Source organism: Mus caroli, unplaced genomic scaffold (genome assembly GCF_978045245.1).
Source record: "Mus caroli unplaced genomic scaffold, Mus_caroli_1 scaffold_1, whole genome shotgun sequence".
In the NCBI taxonomy this organism is placed as follows: Eukaryota; Metazoa; Chordata; class Mammalia; order Rodentia; family Muridae; genus Mus; species Mus caroli.
This window is the reverse complement of record NW_028227256.1, coordinates 130,203,723-130,216,121: the sequence shown is the minus strand read 5'-3', so window position 1 is coordinate 130,216,121 and position 12,399 is coordinate 130,203,723. Positions and strand designations below refer to the sequence as shown.

The following is a 12,399-nucleotide window of genomic DNA, read 5'->3' as shown; positions in this document are numbered from 1 at the left end:
TAACATTAAGTTCTAGGAAGCAGGTGGACAAACACATTTAAATGTAGAAAACTTTCAGTGTTTTTTTTTTGTTGTTGTTGTTCATTTGTTTGTGTTTTTGTTTTTGTTTTTGGAGACAGGGTTTTTCTGCATAGACTTGGCTGTCCAGAGACCAGAACTCAGAGATCTGTTTGCCTCTGGTTCGCAAATGCTGGGGTTAAAGGCATGCACCACTGCGGCCTATCCGAGAATATTTTATAAATTGTCTATTTTTGTCTTTTACTTTGTTGAAGATCAAATCTTAAAATGAGTTTCTCCCTATTTGTAGGTGGTGATAGTGACCCTCCATTAAAGCGAAGCCTTGCACAGAGGCTGGGAAAAAAAGTGGAAGCGCCAGAAACTAACATTGATAAAGCACCAAAGAAAGGTAAGGCCTTTGCTTCTTACAGACATGGCCTGCCTGTTTGTAATCATAACACGTATGGATCCTCGTTTTTTGCTCAGGTGAACGTTTATTCTACTTGATTCTAAATTGCTAACATTTAATAAAACTAACAGTTATCAACAACCACTGGAGTTCATAGGTTCCTGCATGATACTGGGAAAATGCATGGTCCCATGGGAGCACTCTAAATCAGAAATTGGCTAGGTGAAGTTAGAAGTCCAGTGTTTGCTAATTTTAAGTCAACTTGACATGATCTAGAGTTGTTTTGAAAAGGCTCAATTGAGACAGACAGCATCCCCACCAAATTGGCCCATGGGCAAGAAAGTGGTACTTTTTTTTAATTGATGATTTAGTTGGGAAGGCCCAGACCATTGTGAGTGGTGCCACCCCAGAGCTGGTGGTGATACCTGATAGTGTAAGAGAGCAGGTCGAACATGCCATGGGGGTCAAGCCAGGAAATGGCACTCCTCCTGGGTCTCTGCATCAGCTCCTGCCTCCAGGTTCCTGTCCCTACTTCCCTCAGCAGTGGAGGGACCTGAGAGTTGTAAACTGGAATAAACCCTTCCCTCCCCAAGTTGTTGATGGTCATAGTGTTTGATCACACTAGTAGCAACTAACTAAAACAACCAGGGTTTGTATTAAAGAAGACTTCTGCAGAGTCAGAGAGCCAAGGAAGCATATTACACTCCAGGATCAGAGGGTGGCTAAAGCATGGAATTGGGAAAGGAGTAATCTGTTATATAAGAGAAGAGTTTGAGCTTATTCTAGTACAGTGACAAACTAAATGTTATTTTACAGTTACCACAAGCTGGTAAGTTGGCTCAACTGGTAAAAGCACTTGTTGCCACAGTGTGGTGAATGACCCATGTTTAATCCATACAGTGACAGTAGAGGAGAGAACTGACGCCAAAGGTGTCCTCTGACTCACACAGGCCTTAGTGAGGCACATGTGCCTGTACACACACGTAATAGTAACTAAATTAAATATCAGAAAGGCCTGGGTGTAGTGCCACATGCCCTTAAATCCTAGTACTCACACAGAGGCAAGTGGATTTCTGTGAGTTGGAAGCCAGCTTAGTCTACATAGTGAGTTCCAGAACTGTCAGGGCTATGTAGAGAGACTCTGTCTCAAGTAAACAAAAAACAAACCAAAGAATCCTAAGGGAAAAAATATTAAAAAGGGATCAAATGGTCTGATTTGTACTTGTATTTGCTTGTATTGTTGAGAAACAGTAGAAGGGAAAGTGCTAGCTGGAATATGACCTATAAAATAACCCAAATAGGGCTGCAGAGATTTCTCAGTGGTTGAGAACACCCACTTCAGACAGCACATAACTACTGTAGCTTTAGCTTCCAGGAATCTGATGCCCTCTTCTGGCCTCTGCAGGCACATGTACATATATGGTATAGATGTAGAAATAAATAAAAATAAACCTTGAAAAGATCTAAGATAGTTCAAGTAAATGGACATAGTGGTATAGATGAGTGTTTTAAATTGGGGTATTTAAGGTTTTACAGTGCTGTCTGAAGGAGAGAAGTCGTAGGCAGATCTTTTCCCCCCACTTTATGACTTAGGTGAAATGTTCATGCCTGAGAAGCAGATGGAGGTTTTTGGTTTTGATTTCTTGTGTGTAGATGTTGAAGTTCAGGAACTGCCATGCAAGTTGCCATAGAATCACTGATGTTAGTTAAGCAAGAATAGTTTATTGAACTTATATCCTAATACTGATCGATCAGGACCACGAAAGGAGTTGTACTTATCTGTCCTCCAAGTAGACTTTTTATTTGAAAAGCCAGGTTCAAAGGTTTAAAGGCAAGCAGTGAAGTAGTACAGTGTTGTAGGCTAACTAGACAATGTATTATCAGCCACCTTTTATATGAAAAGCCAGGCTCAAAGGTTTAAAGGCAAGCAGTGAAGTAGTGCAGTGTTGTAGGCTAACTAGACAGTGTATTACCAGCCACCTTTTATATGAAAAGCCAGGTTCAAAGGTTTAAAGGCAAGCAGTGAAGTAGTGCAGTGTTGTAGGCTAACTAGACAGTGTATTACCAGCCACCTTTTATATGAAAAGCCAGGTCAAAGGTTTAAAGACAAGCAGTGAAGTAGTGCAGTGTTGTAGGCTAACTAGACAGTGCATTACCAGCCACCTTCTAAGCAGATTGGTCTTAAGTGAGGTCAGAGGGTGGCGAACAGGGGAATTTAAGAACGGTGAGAAAGTAGAGCATAAGTAATTCAACTAGAATTCTTTGGCTTGTTAGTAGCTTTCATCAGGGTTAGCTATAGAGAATTACTTCTGGGAAGTGGAGTCTGGAGAACTTGAACTTAATTTCCCCATTTGAATAAATGGAGATTGAATATAAAATGGTTCAGTTATGTTAGAAAGAGCAGGCCTCCACATTCCCCCCTTGAGCTTATTCCTTAGAGTCAAATCATTGACTCTTAATTTTTTCGAAGACCAGTGGGGACCAACTTTTATATCAGTCTTTGTTGGCATTTTGTTATTCTGACAGGTCTTGATCAGTTTGTTGACTTAAGTATTTGAAATTTTGATCTCCCTTAATAAGTGCTGCTACTCCTGTGCTGGCAGACCCTGTTGTGCCCATGTCTGTTAGGAGGGGCACAATTGGAGCTGCCCTGGCCATCCAGGATCAGTGTAGATGTCCCGCAGCTCTCTCTCTAGAATAATAGTTTACCTCAGGCAAGGGTACAGGTAAGCAAAAGTTTCAGTGAGGATAAAGGGACTGATAACAGGCAAAAGCAAACCAGGTGGCCTTTGAAGGTACTAAATAATATGAGGAAATTTTGCAGTTAACATCTGTAGATGAATTATTACATTACAGTGTTGAAGGTGCTGAACTATGCGCGCGCGTGTGTGTGTGTGTGTGTGTGTGTGTGTGTGTGTGTGTGTATGTATGTATTATATAAAGTGAATAGCCATGTATTCAAATACTCTGCTTTTGTTGATGTTTGTGGTTCTGTAGTTTTAAACCTAGAGCTTTGCACATGCTAGGTAAATAATCTGCTGTGTAACCCTGTCCTTCCTGCTTTGCTTTATGCCATTCAGGATCCGATGTGATAGTTTTTGTATAAGATGGTTAAATTTCATATCTCTGCTTTGCATGTTAGCTTATATGTTCTCATTCCCACCTTCACTGACTTCTGTATTATTATTTTGTGTTAGCATCCTTAAAAGACAGCCTAATGGTGGCTTCTTATTTTTTTGCAAGGACACAACCACCATCACTTACTCTTTTTTCTTAAGATAAGTTCTCAGTTCTGCAGTCCAGACTGGCCTCAAATTTAAGTACTCTCCTGCCACAGCTTCTAGGTGCTTGGCAGGATTACAGATGGGGGTTATGCTCAGTATTATTCTCCAAAACATTTTAGGATTTTTATCTCCCTGACGTGGTATAAGTTCACTCTGGTGGATATAAACACAGATCTTCCTGGGCAAGCCAAGGGTTCAGTGGGCCCTTTGATCTAACTTGCCTTCTCTGTTTTTCATAAGTCTGTGTCGCTCACTGCTAGAGAACTTGCTGGTACCCTTGGTTTGATCCCTGATACTCTTAAAAACAAAAATATTTTAGGCTTTGTGGACCATAATCTAAGTGGCAGCTACTAAGCTCTGCATTTGTGGTGTGAAAGCAACCATATGTGAGTGTGTAAATGAGTGAGTGGCTATGTTTCAAGGAAACAGCTCGCAGAAGTAGGTTACAGCGGATCCGGCCTGTGGGCCCCCGCTTGCTTACACTGTTAAATGGTTGGTTGACTTTTTGCATCACTTACACTTTCAAATGAATTTATTTTGACTCTTGTCTTCAGAGGAGTTTTGTTCTGGTCTTCTGCTTTTTTTTCCTACAGCTTAATTTTTTGTAGGCTGCTGTGGAGTTTTCTAATGAATGTTTTGTTTGTTTGTTTGTTTGTTTGCTTGCTTGCTTGCTTGCTTGCTTGCTTAGTTTTGTCTCTCTATTTGGCTTTGAGATGCTGGAAATCAAGCCAGGCCTGTGTATGCTATGCCATGCAAGTAGTCTTCCAGGGAGGGGTATCCTCTGCCCCAGTCCTTAAATATCTGCCTTAGAGATTTCTCCCATGGGTCATTGTTGCTTTTGGTGTTATTAAGCCAGGTCTTGCTGTTAGCTCTGCTGCTGAGTAGCAGAGTGTTTAACTGGTCTTCTAGAGTTATAGCTGCAGTGTTTACACTTTATCTACTGCAATAGATTCCTCTCAGAAATGCTCGAAGATTGCTCTACCATGGCATTATTCATTTTTCATTGCTAGTGTAGATTAATTCTATTTTTAATCAATGTCTTTATCATTTCAATGGTTTTTGGTAGGAAAGAGAAACAAGTGTCCCATTTCACTATTGACCATTTACTTTTTTTGAGTGATAATTTTGAGATTAGATTATCATTGTGAACTGGAAGAAAAAGTTACAATTAACTTTTTTCTCATTTATTTTATATGTATGAATTGCTTTTATGTGTGCAGGTGCATCACATGTATGCCTGGTGTATGTAGAGGTCACAGTAGGGTGTTAGATACTCTAGAACTGGAGTGACTGATGGTTTGAGCCACCATGTGGGTGCTAGGAACTGAATCTGACTGTCTGTAAGAGTAACAAGTGTTCTTAACCACTGAGCAATCTCTCCAACTCTACAATCATTTGAAATGAGAATGAGAATGCGGTTATGGTAGCCCTCCTCACAGTCTCAGTACTCATAAAAGCCGAGACAAGAGAACAGTGAGTTTGAGGCTCCCACACTCCGGCAAAGATCCTACCCCAGAAGACTTAGCCAGTCGAAGCCTAATTCTTGCTTTGTCATGAGTACTTTACTAAAATATTTCAAGGATCCAAATAGCATCAACTGTTCTCAAAAAGCAGATAATATGTTTGGAGGACTAGGCAGTTACAGGACTCTCTGATCAATGTTTTCACCAGAGAAATGCTCTAGAATAGAGGATGAGAATACAAGTTGGACTTACTTAACATTAACTATTTAAATGAACTCTTTAAACAAGAACAACAAAACTAGTGGGTTATGGTGATTCATGCCTGTAATCTAAGAAAGCAAGAGGATTGCTCTAAATTTGAGGTTAACTTAGGCTATGTTTTATCAGGACTTCCGGGCCAGCCTGAGCTTTTATTTGGGGAGAGAATGAGAAAGACAGAGACACAGACAGAAATGAGACTGGTAGGAAAGACCAAGTTCACAGAGTTCCAGAACATGCTATATTTAGGACCGTGGGGTATATTTTGTATGTTTTTGAATTTTAATTAAAATCTTTTACTGGTTAGTGTGTGTGTCTTTTTTATTCTACATCAGTTCGTTATTTTCTTAGCTCTCGAGTAATGATTGTCTAATGTGTCATGTGTTCCCTATTTTAAACATTCTGCAGAATGATCTTTTGAGGGCAGAGTATGTAGGTCAGATTTGTGACCCTTGGGTTTTATGGGTTGTTGTTGTTGTTGTTGTCCCCTGTTTTATTTTCCCTTTTTCTTTTCCTGTTTTAAATGTCACTTCATTTGCTTCATTTGCAGTTCCTAGACCAGGCTTGATGTTTCCACTGTATGCTTTAAAGCAATTTCCACTGCCATATTCCATATAGCTCATTTACTCACTGGCCTGTGTCAGACTATATACCAGCCTTGGCAGAAGTATGCTTGCCTTAGTGCCCTGTGCACGTTTTATACACACACGTTATGAGTAAATGGAGAGCTCATTGTTCCTTTCACTTAGGATTCATAACGGTGCAGGTTTCCTCACTGATATGTGATTTTCAGCCATTGGCATTGTAGAAATACAAATCTCTAGGTTTGTTTCGATAAGAGTTTTTCTTGCACTTACCTACAACTGAGGGTGATGGGACATTTGATGTTCCCTTGGATTTTTTTTTTTTTTTTTGGTTTTTCGAGACAGGGTTTCTCAGTGTAGCCTTGGCTGTCCTGGAACTCACTCTGTAGACCAGGCTGGCCTCGAACTCAGAAATCCGCCTGTCTCTCTGCGCCCCCTGCGCTGGGATTAAAGGCGTGCGCCACCACGCCCGGCTCCCTTGGATTTTTTTACTGTCTGTGGAGAGATCGTAGATCATTAAAATAATGAGAGCTTAAATATCTGTCTTCTCTGAAACAGAGCGAGGTCATAAAGCTGGGGAGATCCATGTGAAGACACTGGAAGAAATTCTTCTTGAAAGAGCCAGTCAGAAACGTGGAGAATTGCAAACCAAACTGAAGGCAGAAGAACCTTCAGGAGCTGATGATTCTCCATCAGGAACAAAAAGTTCTTCTTCAGTGCGGATCAAAACCTTCTCTGAGGTCCTGGCTGAAAAGAAACATCGGCAGCAGGAAATGGAAAGACAGAAATCCAAAAAGGATACAAGTTGCCTCATGCTAACAGAAGACACTGAAATGAAAAAGACAGTGAGTCTGCCGACTGTTGCTGTTAGCAAAGGGCAACCAGAGGAGCCTGCAGGAAGAGCCAGGTCTATGCAGGAGGTGCATATTAAGACGCTAGAGGAAATTAAACTGGAGAAGGCCCTGAGGGTGCAGCAAAGCTCTGAGAGTAGTGGCAACTCCCGACCTCAGGCTGAGGCTGCCCCAGGGACAAAGAGGCTGCTCCGCATCACCAAGAGAGCAGGTTTGTATAGCCCCTCCAAACTGTGTCACCGTTCCAGCACAGGGCAGCACCTACAGGAGCCTGGGGAGGTCTTTGAGGGCTTCTCATTACTGGGGGAACTGGAGTCACTGGATTCAGTAGAGTAAGGTGTTGACAGTATGGTGGTCTGTAGTTCAACAGTGTATTCCTGTAATGCTGAGAATTTATAGAACCAGTCTCTTAGCTATGAAGTTTTTTTCCTTGTTTCTTTTCATTACTGTCTTAGTTTCCTTTCTGTGGTTTGATACAACACTGATCAAAAAACAGCCTGAGGTGGGGAGTATTATATGGTTTACACTGCCAGATCACAAGTACATTCTTGAGGAAGTCAAGGCAGGAAGCTGAAGAGAGGACCTGAGGCATGGTGCTTACTGGTCTGCTCTCTGAGGCTTGCTCAGTCTGTCTTTTTATATAACCAAGGACCACCTGCCCAGGGGTGGCACTACCCAAGGTGGGCTGGACACTCCTACATCAATTACCAATCAAGAAAATGCCCCACAGGCTAGTCTGTGGTTTCTTAGCTTCAGTTCCCTCTTCCTAGATGACCAGCCAATGTTAAATTGACACAAAAGCTAGCCAATAAAATTGTATTCCTTTAGAAAGGTTTTATTGAGCAGGGCGTGGTGGCGCACGCCTTTAATCCCAGCGCAGGGGGCGCAGAGAGACAGGCGGATTTCTGAGTTCGAGGCCAGCCTGGTCTACAGAGTGAGTTCCAGGACAGACAGGGCTACACAGAGAAACCCTGTCTCGGAAAAAAAAAAGAAAGAAAGGTTTTAGTTCAGTTCATTTTTCCAGAGCTTGCAGCTTTATTAAAGCAATGGTGTTTTTAAATACCAATACAGGTGCAAAAGAAGAGAAAAAACGTGGCCTTGCAGACAGTGGTGACCCTCCTTCTCAGAGCAGTGTGACTAAGATGGAGGGTAATGAGGTAAGTTTGTTACCTTATGTCCTAGGCAGACTTCATCAGGTGAATGATGTGTGCTTTTAGTTTAGCTTACAGCGAATTTCTGTCCGTAATTCCAGTGGTACATTGATTGTGGTTTTAACTGCTTTGGTTCGTGCTTTTGTTGTTTGGTTTTAGGTTTTTTGTTTGGCTGGTTTATTTTTGAGATTTTTGGAGACAATTTCTCACTATGTATCTCAATCTGCTTGGCTCAGCCAGTCTCATTCCTTAATGCTAGATTACAACCCAGGACTGTGGTTATAATTTTCTGTGAAATTTGTAGTTTTTATTTGGTTTGGAGATATATTTTTGTTGTTGTTTGTTTTTTGGTTTTTGAGATAGGGTCTTTGTGGCCCTGGCTGTCCTGGAACTCACTATGTAGACCTGACTGGTTTCTGACTCAACATAGATTTGCCTGACTCTGCCTCCTGATTTCTGGGATTAAAATTGTGTACCACCGTACCTGTGGGAGATTCTCACAGTCCCTGTTAGTTTTCTTTGTTCTTACAGTTACTTTATCTGTGTGTGAGCTGGCATGCCTGGACTCTTTGCAAGAGCGCAGGTTTCTTAACTACTGAGCCATTTGTTAATAGAAGTGACTCTAACCCTCAGTCAGATAGGAGCTGGACAGTTGGTCATTTTGCAGCCTGCTGCAGCTTTAGTAATTCCTTAAGGTGTTTGTTTTTACTGACTATAAATATTCTAGTTTGTAAATATAAGCTCTTTTTAGACATCAGATTTTTTTCACAGTTGTAAATAATATCTTGGCATAAACCTTAATATATAGGCGTCTTAATTATTTAGTAGTCAAGTCATTAGTGTTTACTGAGGGTTGTAGTTATAGCCTATAGAATCTGGGTTTTTTTTTTTTTTCAATTAATTTCATACATTTTCAGTTCTATTATAGCATATCTTCTGTGTGTTAGCAAATAGTGAGCCTCCTCTTTATCCTGAATCATGTAGTACTCTACCTAACTTACGCAGCACTATAAATGAGAGTGTACATTTTAATTCTTTGATTGAACTTGTCCACAGACTTCAGATGAGACCATAAGTGATCCCACAAAACTTGCAGTCAACAGATGTGACACTGTCAAAGAGAAGCACACACAGAGACTGCAGGAGAGAGGAGCATCACAGAAGGAGAAGGCAGCCTTGTCATCTGTGCGGGCAGATGAGGCTTCTTATTATACCCGAGTGGCGGGGAAGCCGGTGCTCACGGCTGTATCAGGCGTCACTCGGCATCTGGCAAAGCGGCTCCCCACAGAGTCATCCCAGAAAGGGGAGGTAGAAACCTCTGGAATCGGGGACTCAATCCTGAATGTGAAATGCGCAGCGCAGACTTTGGAGAAGAGGAGTAAAGGTGAGTGGCTGATACCTTCATCGTCGCACAGTGAGCAGATGTCAGTAACTCTGGCAGCAGCAGAACTGAATCTCGTGTATACTGAGGTCACACAGTGATGAGCTGCAAATGTGAAATGTAGGCAGAGTTCTTCACAACCTAAAATTGCTGTCTTCTGCCTTACATGGGCTGGAGATGTAGCTCCGTTGGTAAAGTACTTGTCTAGCCAGCACAAAGCCCATTACACCATATAATCCCAGCCCAGCTGTATTAGGGTTGTCTAGAGGAACAGAGCCAGTAGAGAGAATGTAGACAGAGGAGGAGCTATTGGATTGGCTTACAAGATACAGTCTGGGTGGTCCAACAGTGACTGTCTCACACCGGGCACACCAATCTCTGTTGAATGCCTCAGTCCTAACCATGTGCTGTGTTGTCAGCCAGACAACATAGGATGGGGGTTTGAGTTTGAGTTTTGGCCACTGAGTCCTGTGGCTGGTGGAAGATTCTCTTTCAGGATGGACTTGGAACTCTGGATTGTTCGTATACATCTAGGTAGTTTTACGATGGAGCTCGCTCTTTTCCTCTTTAGTCAAAGGTGCTAGAAGCAAACAGCATCATCGTTTTCTTTCTCATAAACATTCCCAGGTTTATAATTGGAGTCACCAAATCCTCGCTCTCACAAGAAAATAGAGGGATCAGAAGTTCAAGGTCATCCTCAGTTACATGATTGGAGGATAGCCTGGGCTATGAGACTGTCATAGAAAAAAAACATAAAAGTCCCACCCAGAATTTCTGTGGCGCATATTTCCTCTGGTGTTTTGAAATAGGGTCTTATTATATATAGTTCTAGCTGGCCTTGAATTCAGACTTCTGGGTACTTGGATTATTTGTAGGACAGGGTCTCTCCATAGCCCTTTCTGTGCTGGAACCCATTATATAGATCAGGCTGGCCTCAGACTCACAGAGATCCTCCTGCTTCTTTCTGCCTCCCAGGGCTGGGATTTAAGTCACACACATTATACTTGGACACTTTTTTTTTTTTTTTAAATATGTATTTCTAATACGAAAGGCATTGAATCTTATTCTGAGCTACTCAATATGTGAGATTATCTAGTTGCTAATCAGATATGTTCTGTCCCCTGTAGTCAAACCCAAAGTAAATGTGAAGCCATCTGTGGTCAAGGTTGTCTCAGCTCCCAAATTGGCTCCCAAACGCAAGGCTGTGGAGATGCACTCTGCCGTCATCGCGGCCGTGAAGCCGCTCAGCTCCAGCAGTGTCCTGCAGGAAAGCCCTACCAAGAAAGCAGCTGTGGTAAGAGATGAGCACTGCAGTGGCTCAGGACTCTGCAGGACATTTGCCCTTTGGCTTTGTCTCTGTTTTTGACTCACACTTCTGTCATTGCCTAAGCATACTGGTTTTTTAAACTGTTACTCTAGTTGAAGATCTGAAGCCCCTTTACTTACTCTGGGTTAAACAATGCCTTTGGGCCAAAGATACAGCTCAGTGGTAGAGAGACCACCTAACATGAAAGGTTATCAAAGATCTCCAGCCATGCCAAAACAAAACAACTACAACGTTGGTTCTAAAGAGGGAACAAAAGAAAATATGCCCTGGGATTTAAAAAACAAAACAAAAACCTGACTCTAGGCCTGGCAGTGGAAGGCAGGGGAAGGTAGAGGTCTGGGATAGCCAGAGCTACATAGTCAGGCCCCGTCTCAAACCAAAGCAAGCAAGCAAGCAAGCAAACAAAGAATCCGGGAAGATGGTTCAGTGGGTAAGTGCTTGCTACACACACGCATGTGGACCTGAGTTTGAATCTCCAGCACCTACATAAAAAGCCAGTGTAGCCGTACACTTGTGTATAACCCCAACACTGAGGGATGGAGACAGGGAGACCCAGCTAACAGAGCTGGAAAACACCAGCTTGGGGTTTAGTAAGAGACGGACTTTCCAAGGAGGTAAGACAGAGCACAGGAGAAGACTCTGAACTCTACATACTTACACACACACACACACACACACACACCACAATACAACACAACACACAGACACTCAAAGAGTAAAGCCTAACTCAGCGATTGACCCTTTCTCTCTCTTCCTTTATAGGCTGTTGTCCCACTCCTCTCTGAGGATAAATCCGTCACCATGTCTGAGACAGAAAACCCGAAAGACAGGTAATGCTGTCTTAACCAAACTCCATGCCATTTCAGGTCTTGATCTCTACAAAAAAATGCTGATAAGTCACTGAACATTTACGGGTTATCCCCTCTAACTCCAGACTGAGGGCGGCACGCCCTGCCACCGGTGCTGCTGCTCTCCAGTGCTGCTGGTGGCGGTCGCCTTTACTAATGAAAAGATTCTTGAGATAACTGGCTAAATTCACAATGTGATTCCAAGTTAGTGGGCCTGTTCTTGTGTGTGTTCAGAAACACTTTTCCTAAACTGCCAAGGCTGTGGTCATTTAACCGTGAAGGAAGTCCACCGCCTGCTCTAACAGTGTGCCTTTCTTCCCCTTACAGTTCTGTGCTGTCTTCAGCCCAAGCTTCTTCAGAACCCTTGCTCCCAGAAGGCTCTGGCCCTTCCTCATCCCAGACGGCAGCAAAACCGCGCCGGCTGAGCTCCGCCTCCACAGGAAAGCCTCCACTCTCTGTGGAAGATGATTTTGAGAAACTAATATGGGAAATTTCAGGGGGCAAATTAGAAGCTGAGATCGACTTGGATCCTGGGAAGGACGAAGATGACCTTCTGCTCGAGCTCTCAGAGATGATTGACAGCTGAAGCCCAAGGGGATAATGAGGACACTTTAAAAAAAAAAAAAAAAAAACAACCCTCACCAAAAACTGGACTTAGTTTCATCTATTTACCTGAGGTGATAATTTCTTTAAGTCTCAAATTTTGCCCAAATCAAAAGTATACCTCTGAAGTACCTGTGTGTCCTGGACTCCCTGGGGTCGGATCTTTTACATCCCTTGATAAATAACCGTTTTGTCCACTTGCTGCCATTGTTGAGCATCTTTGAGAAGAAAGTTCTGTAATGC

General features: G+C 42.5%; 1 protein-coding gene across 2 annotated transcripts in view; it reads left to right on the top strand.

Annotated features, from left to right (window-relative positions):
- The window catches only part of Zc3h11a (zinc finger CCCH-type containing 11A), a 32,667-nt gene extending 20,479 nt beyond the window's left edge, over positions 1-12,188 (top strand). For both annotated transcript variants that reach the window (XM_085841178.1, XM_029474600.2), the window contains exons 10-16: positions 308-406; positions 6,554-7,057; positions 7,918-8,003; positions 9,054-9,381; positions 10,506-10,672; positions 11,468-11,535; positions 11,881-12,188. In XM_085841178.1, coding sequence (XP_085697304.1) covers positions 308-406; positions 6,554-7,057; positions 7,918-8,003; positions 9,054-9,381; positions 10,506-10,672; positions 11,468-11,535; positions 11,881-12,139 — 1,511 coding nt within the window. In that variant the 3' untranslated portion in view covers positions 12,140-12,188. The remainder of the gene's footprint in view (positions 1-307; positions 407-6,553; positions 7,058-7,917; positions 8,004-9,053; positions 9,382-10,505; positions 10,673-11,467; positions 11,536-11,880) is intronic.
- The last annotated feature ends 211 nt before the right edge of the window (positions 12,189-12,399 follow it).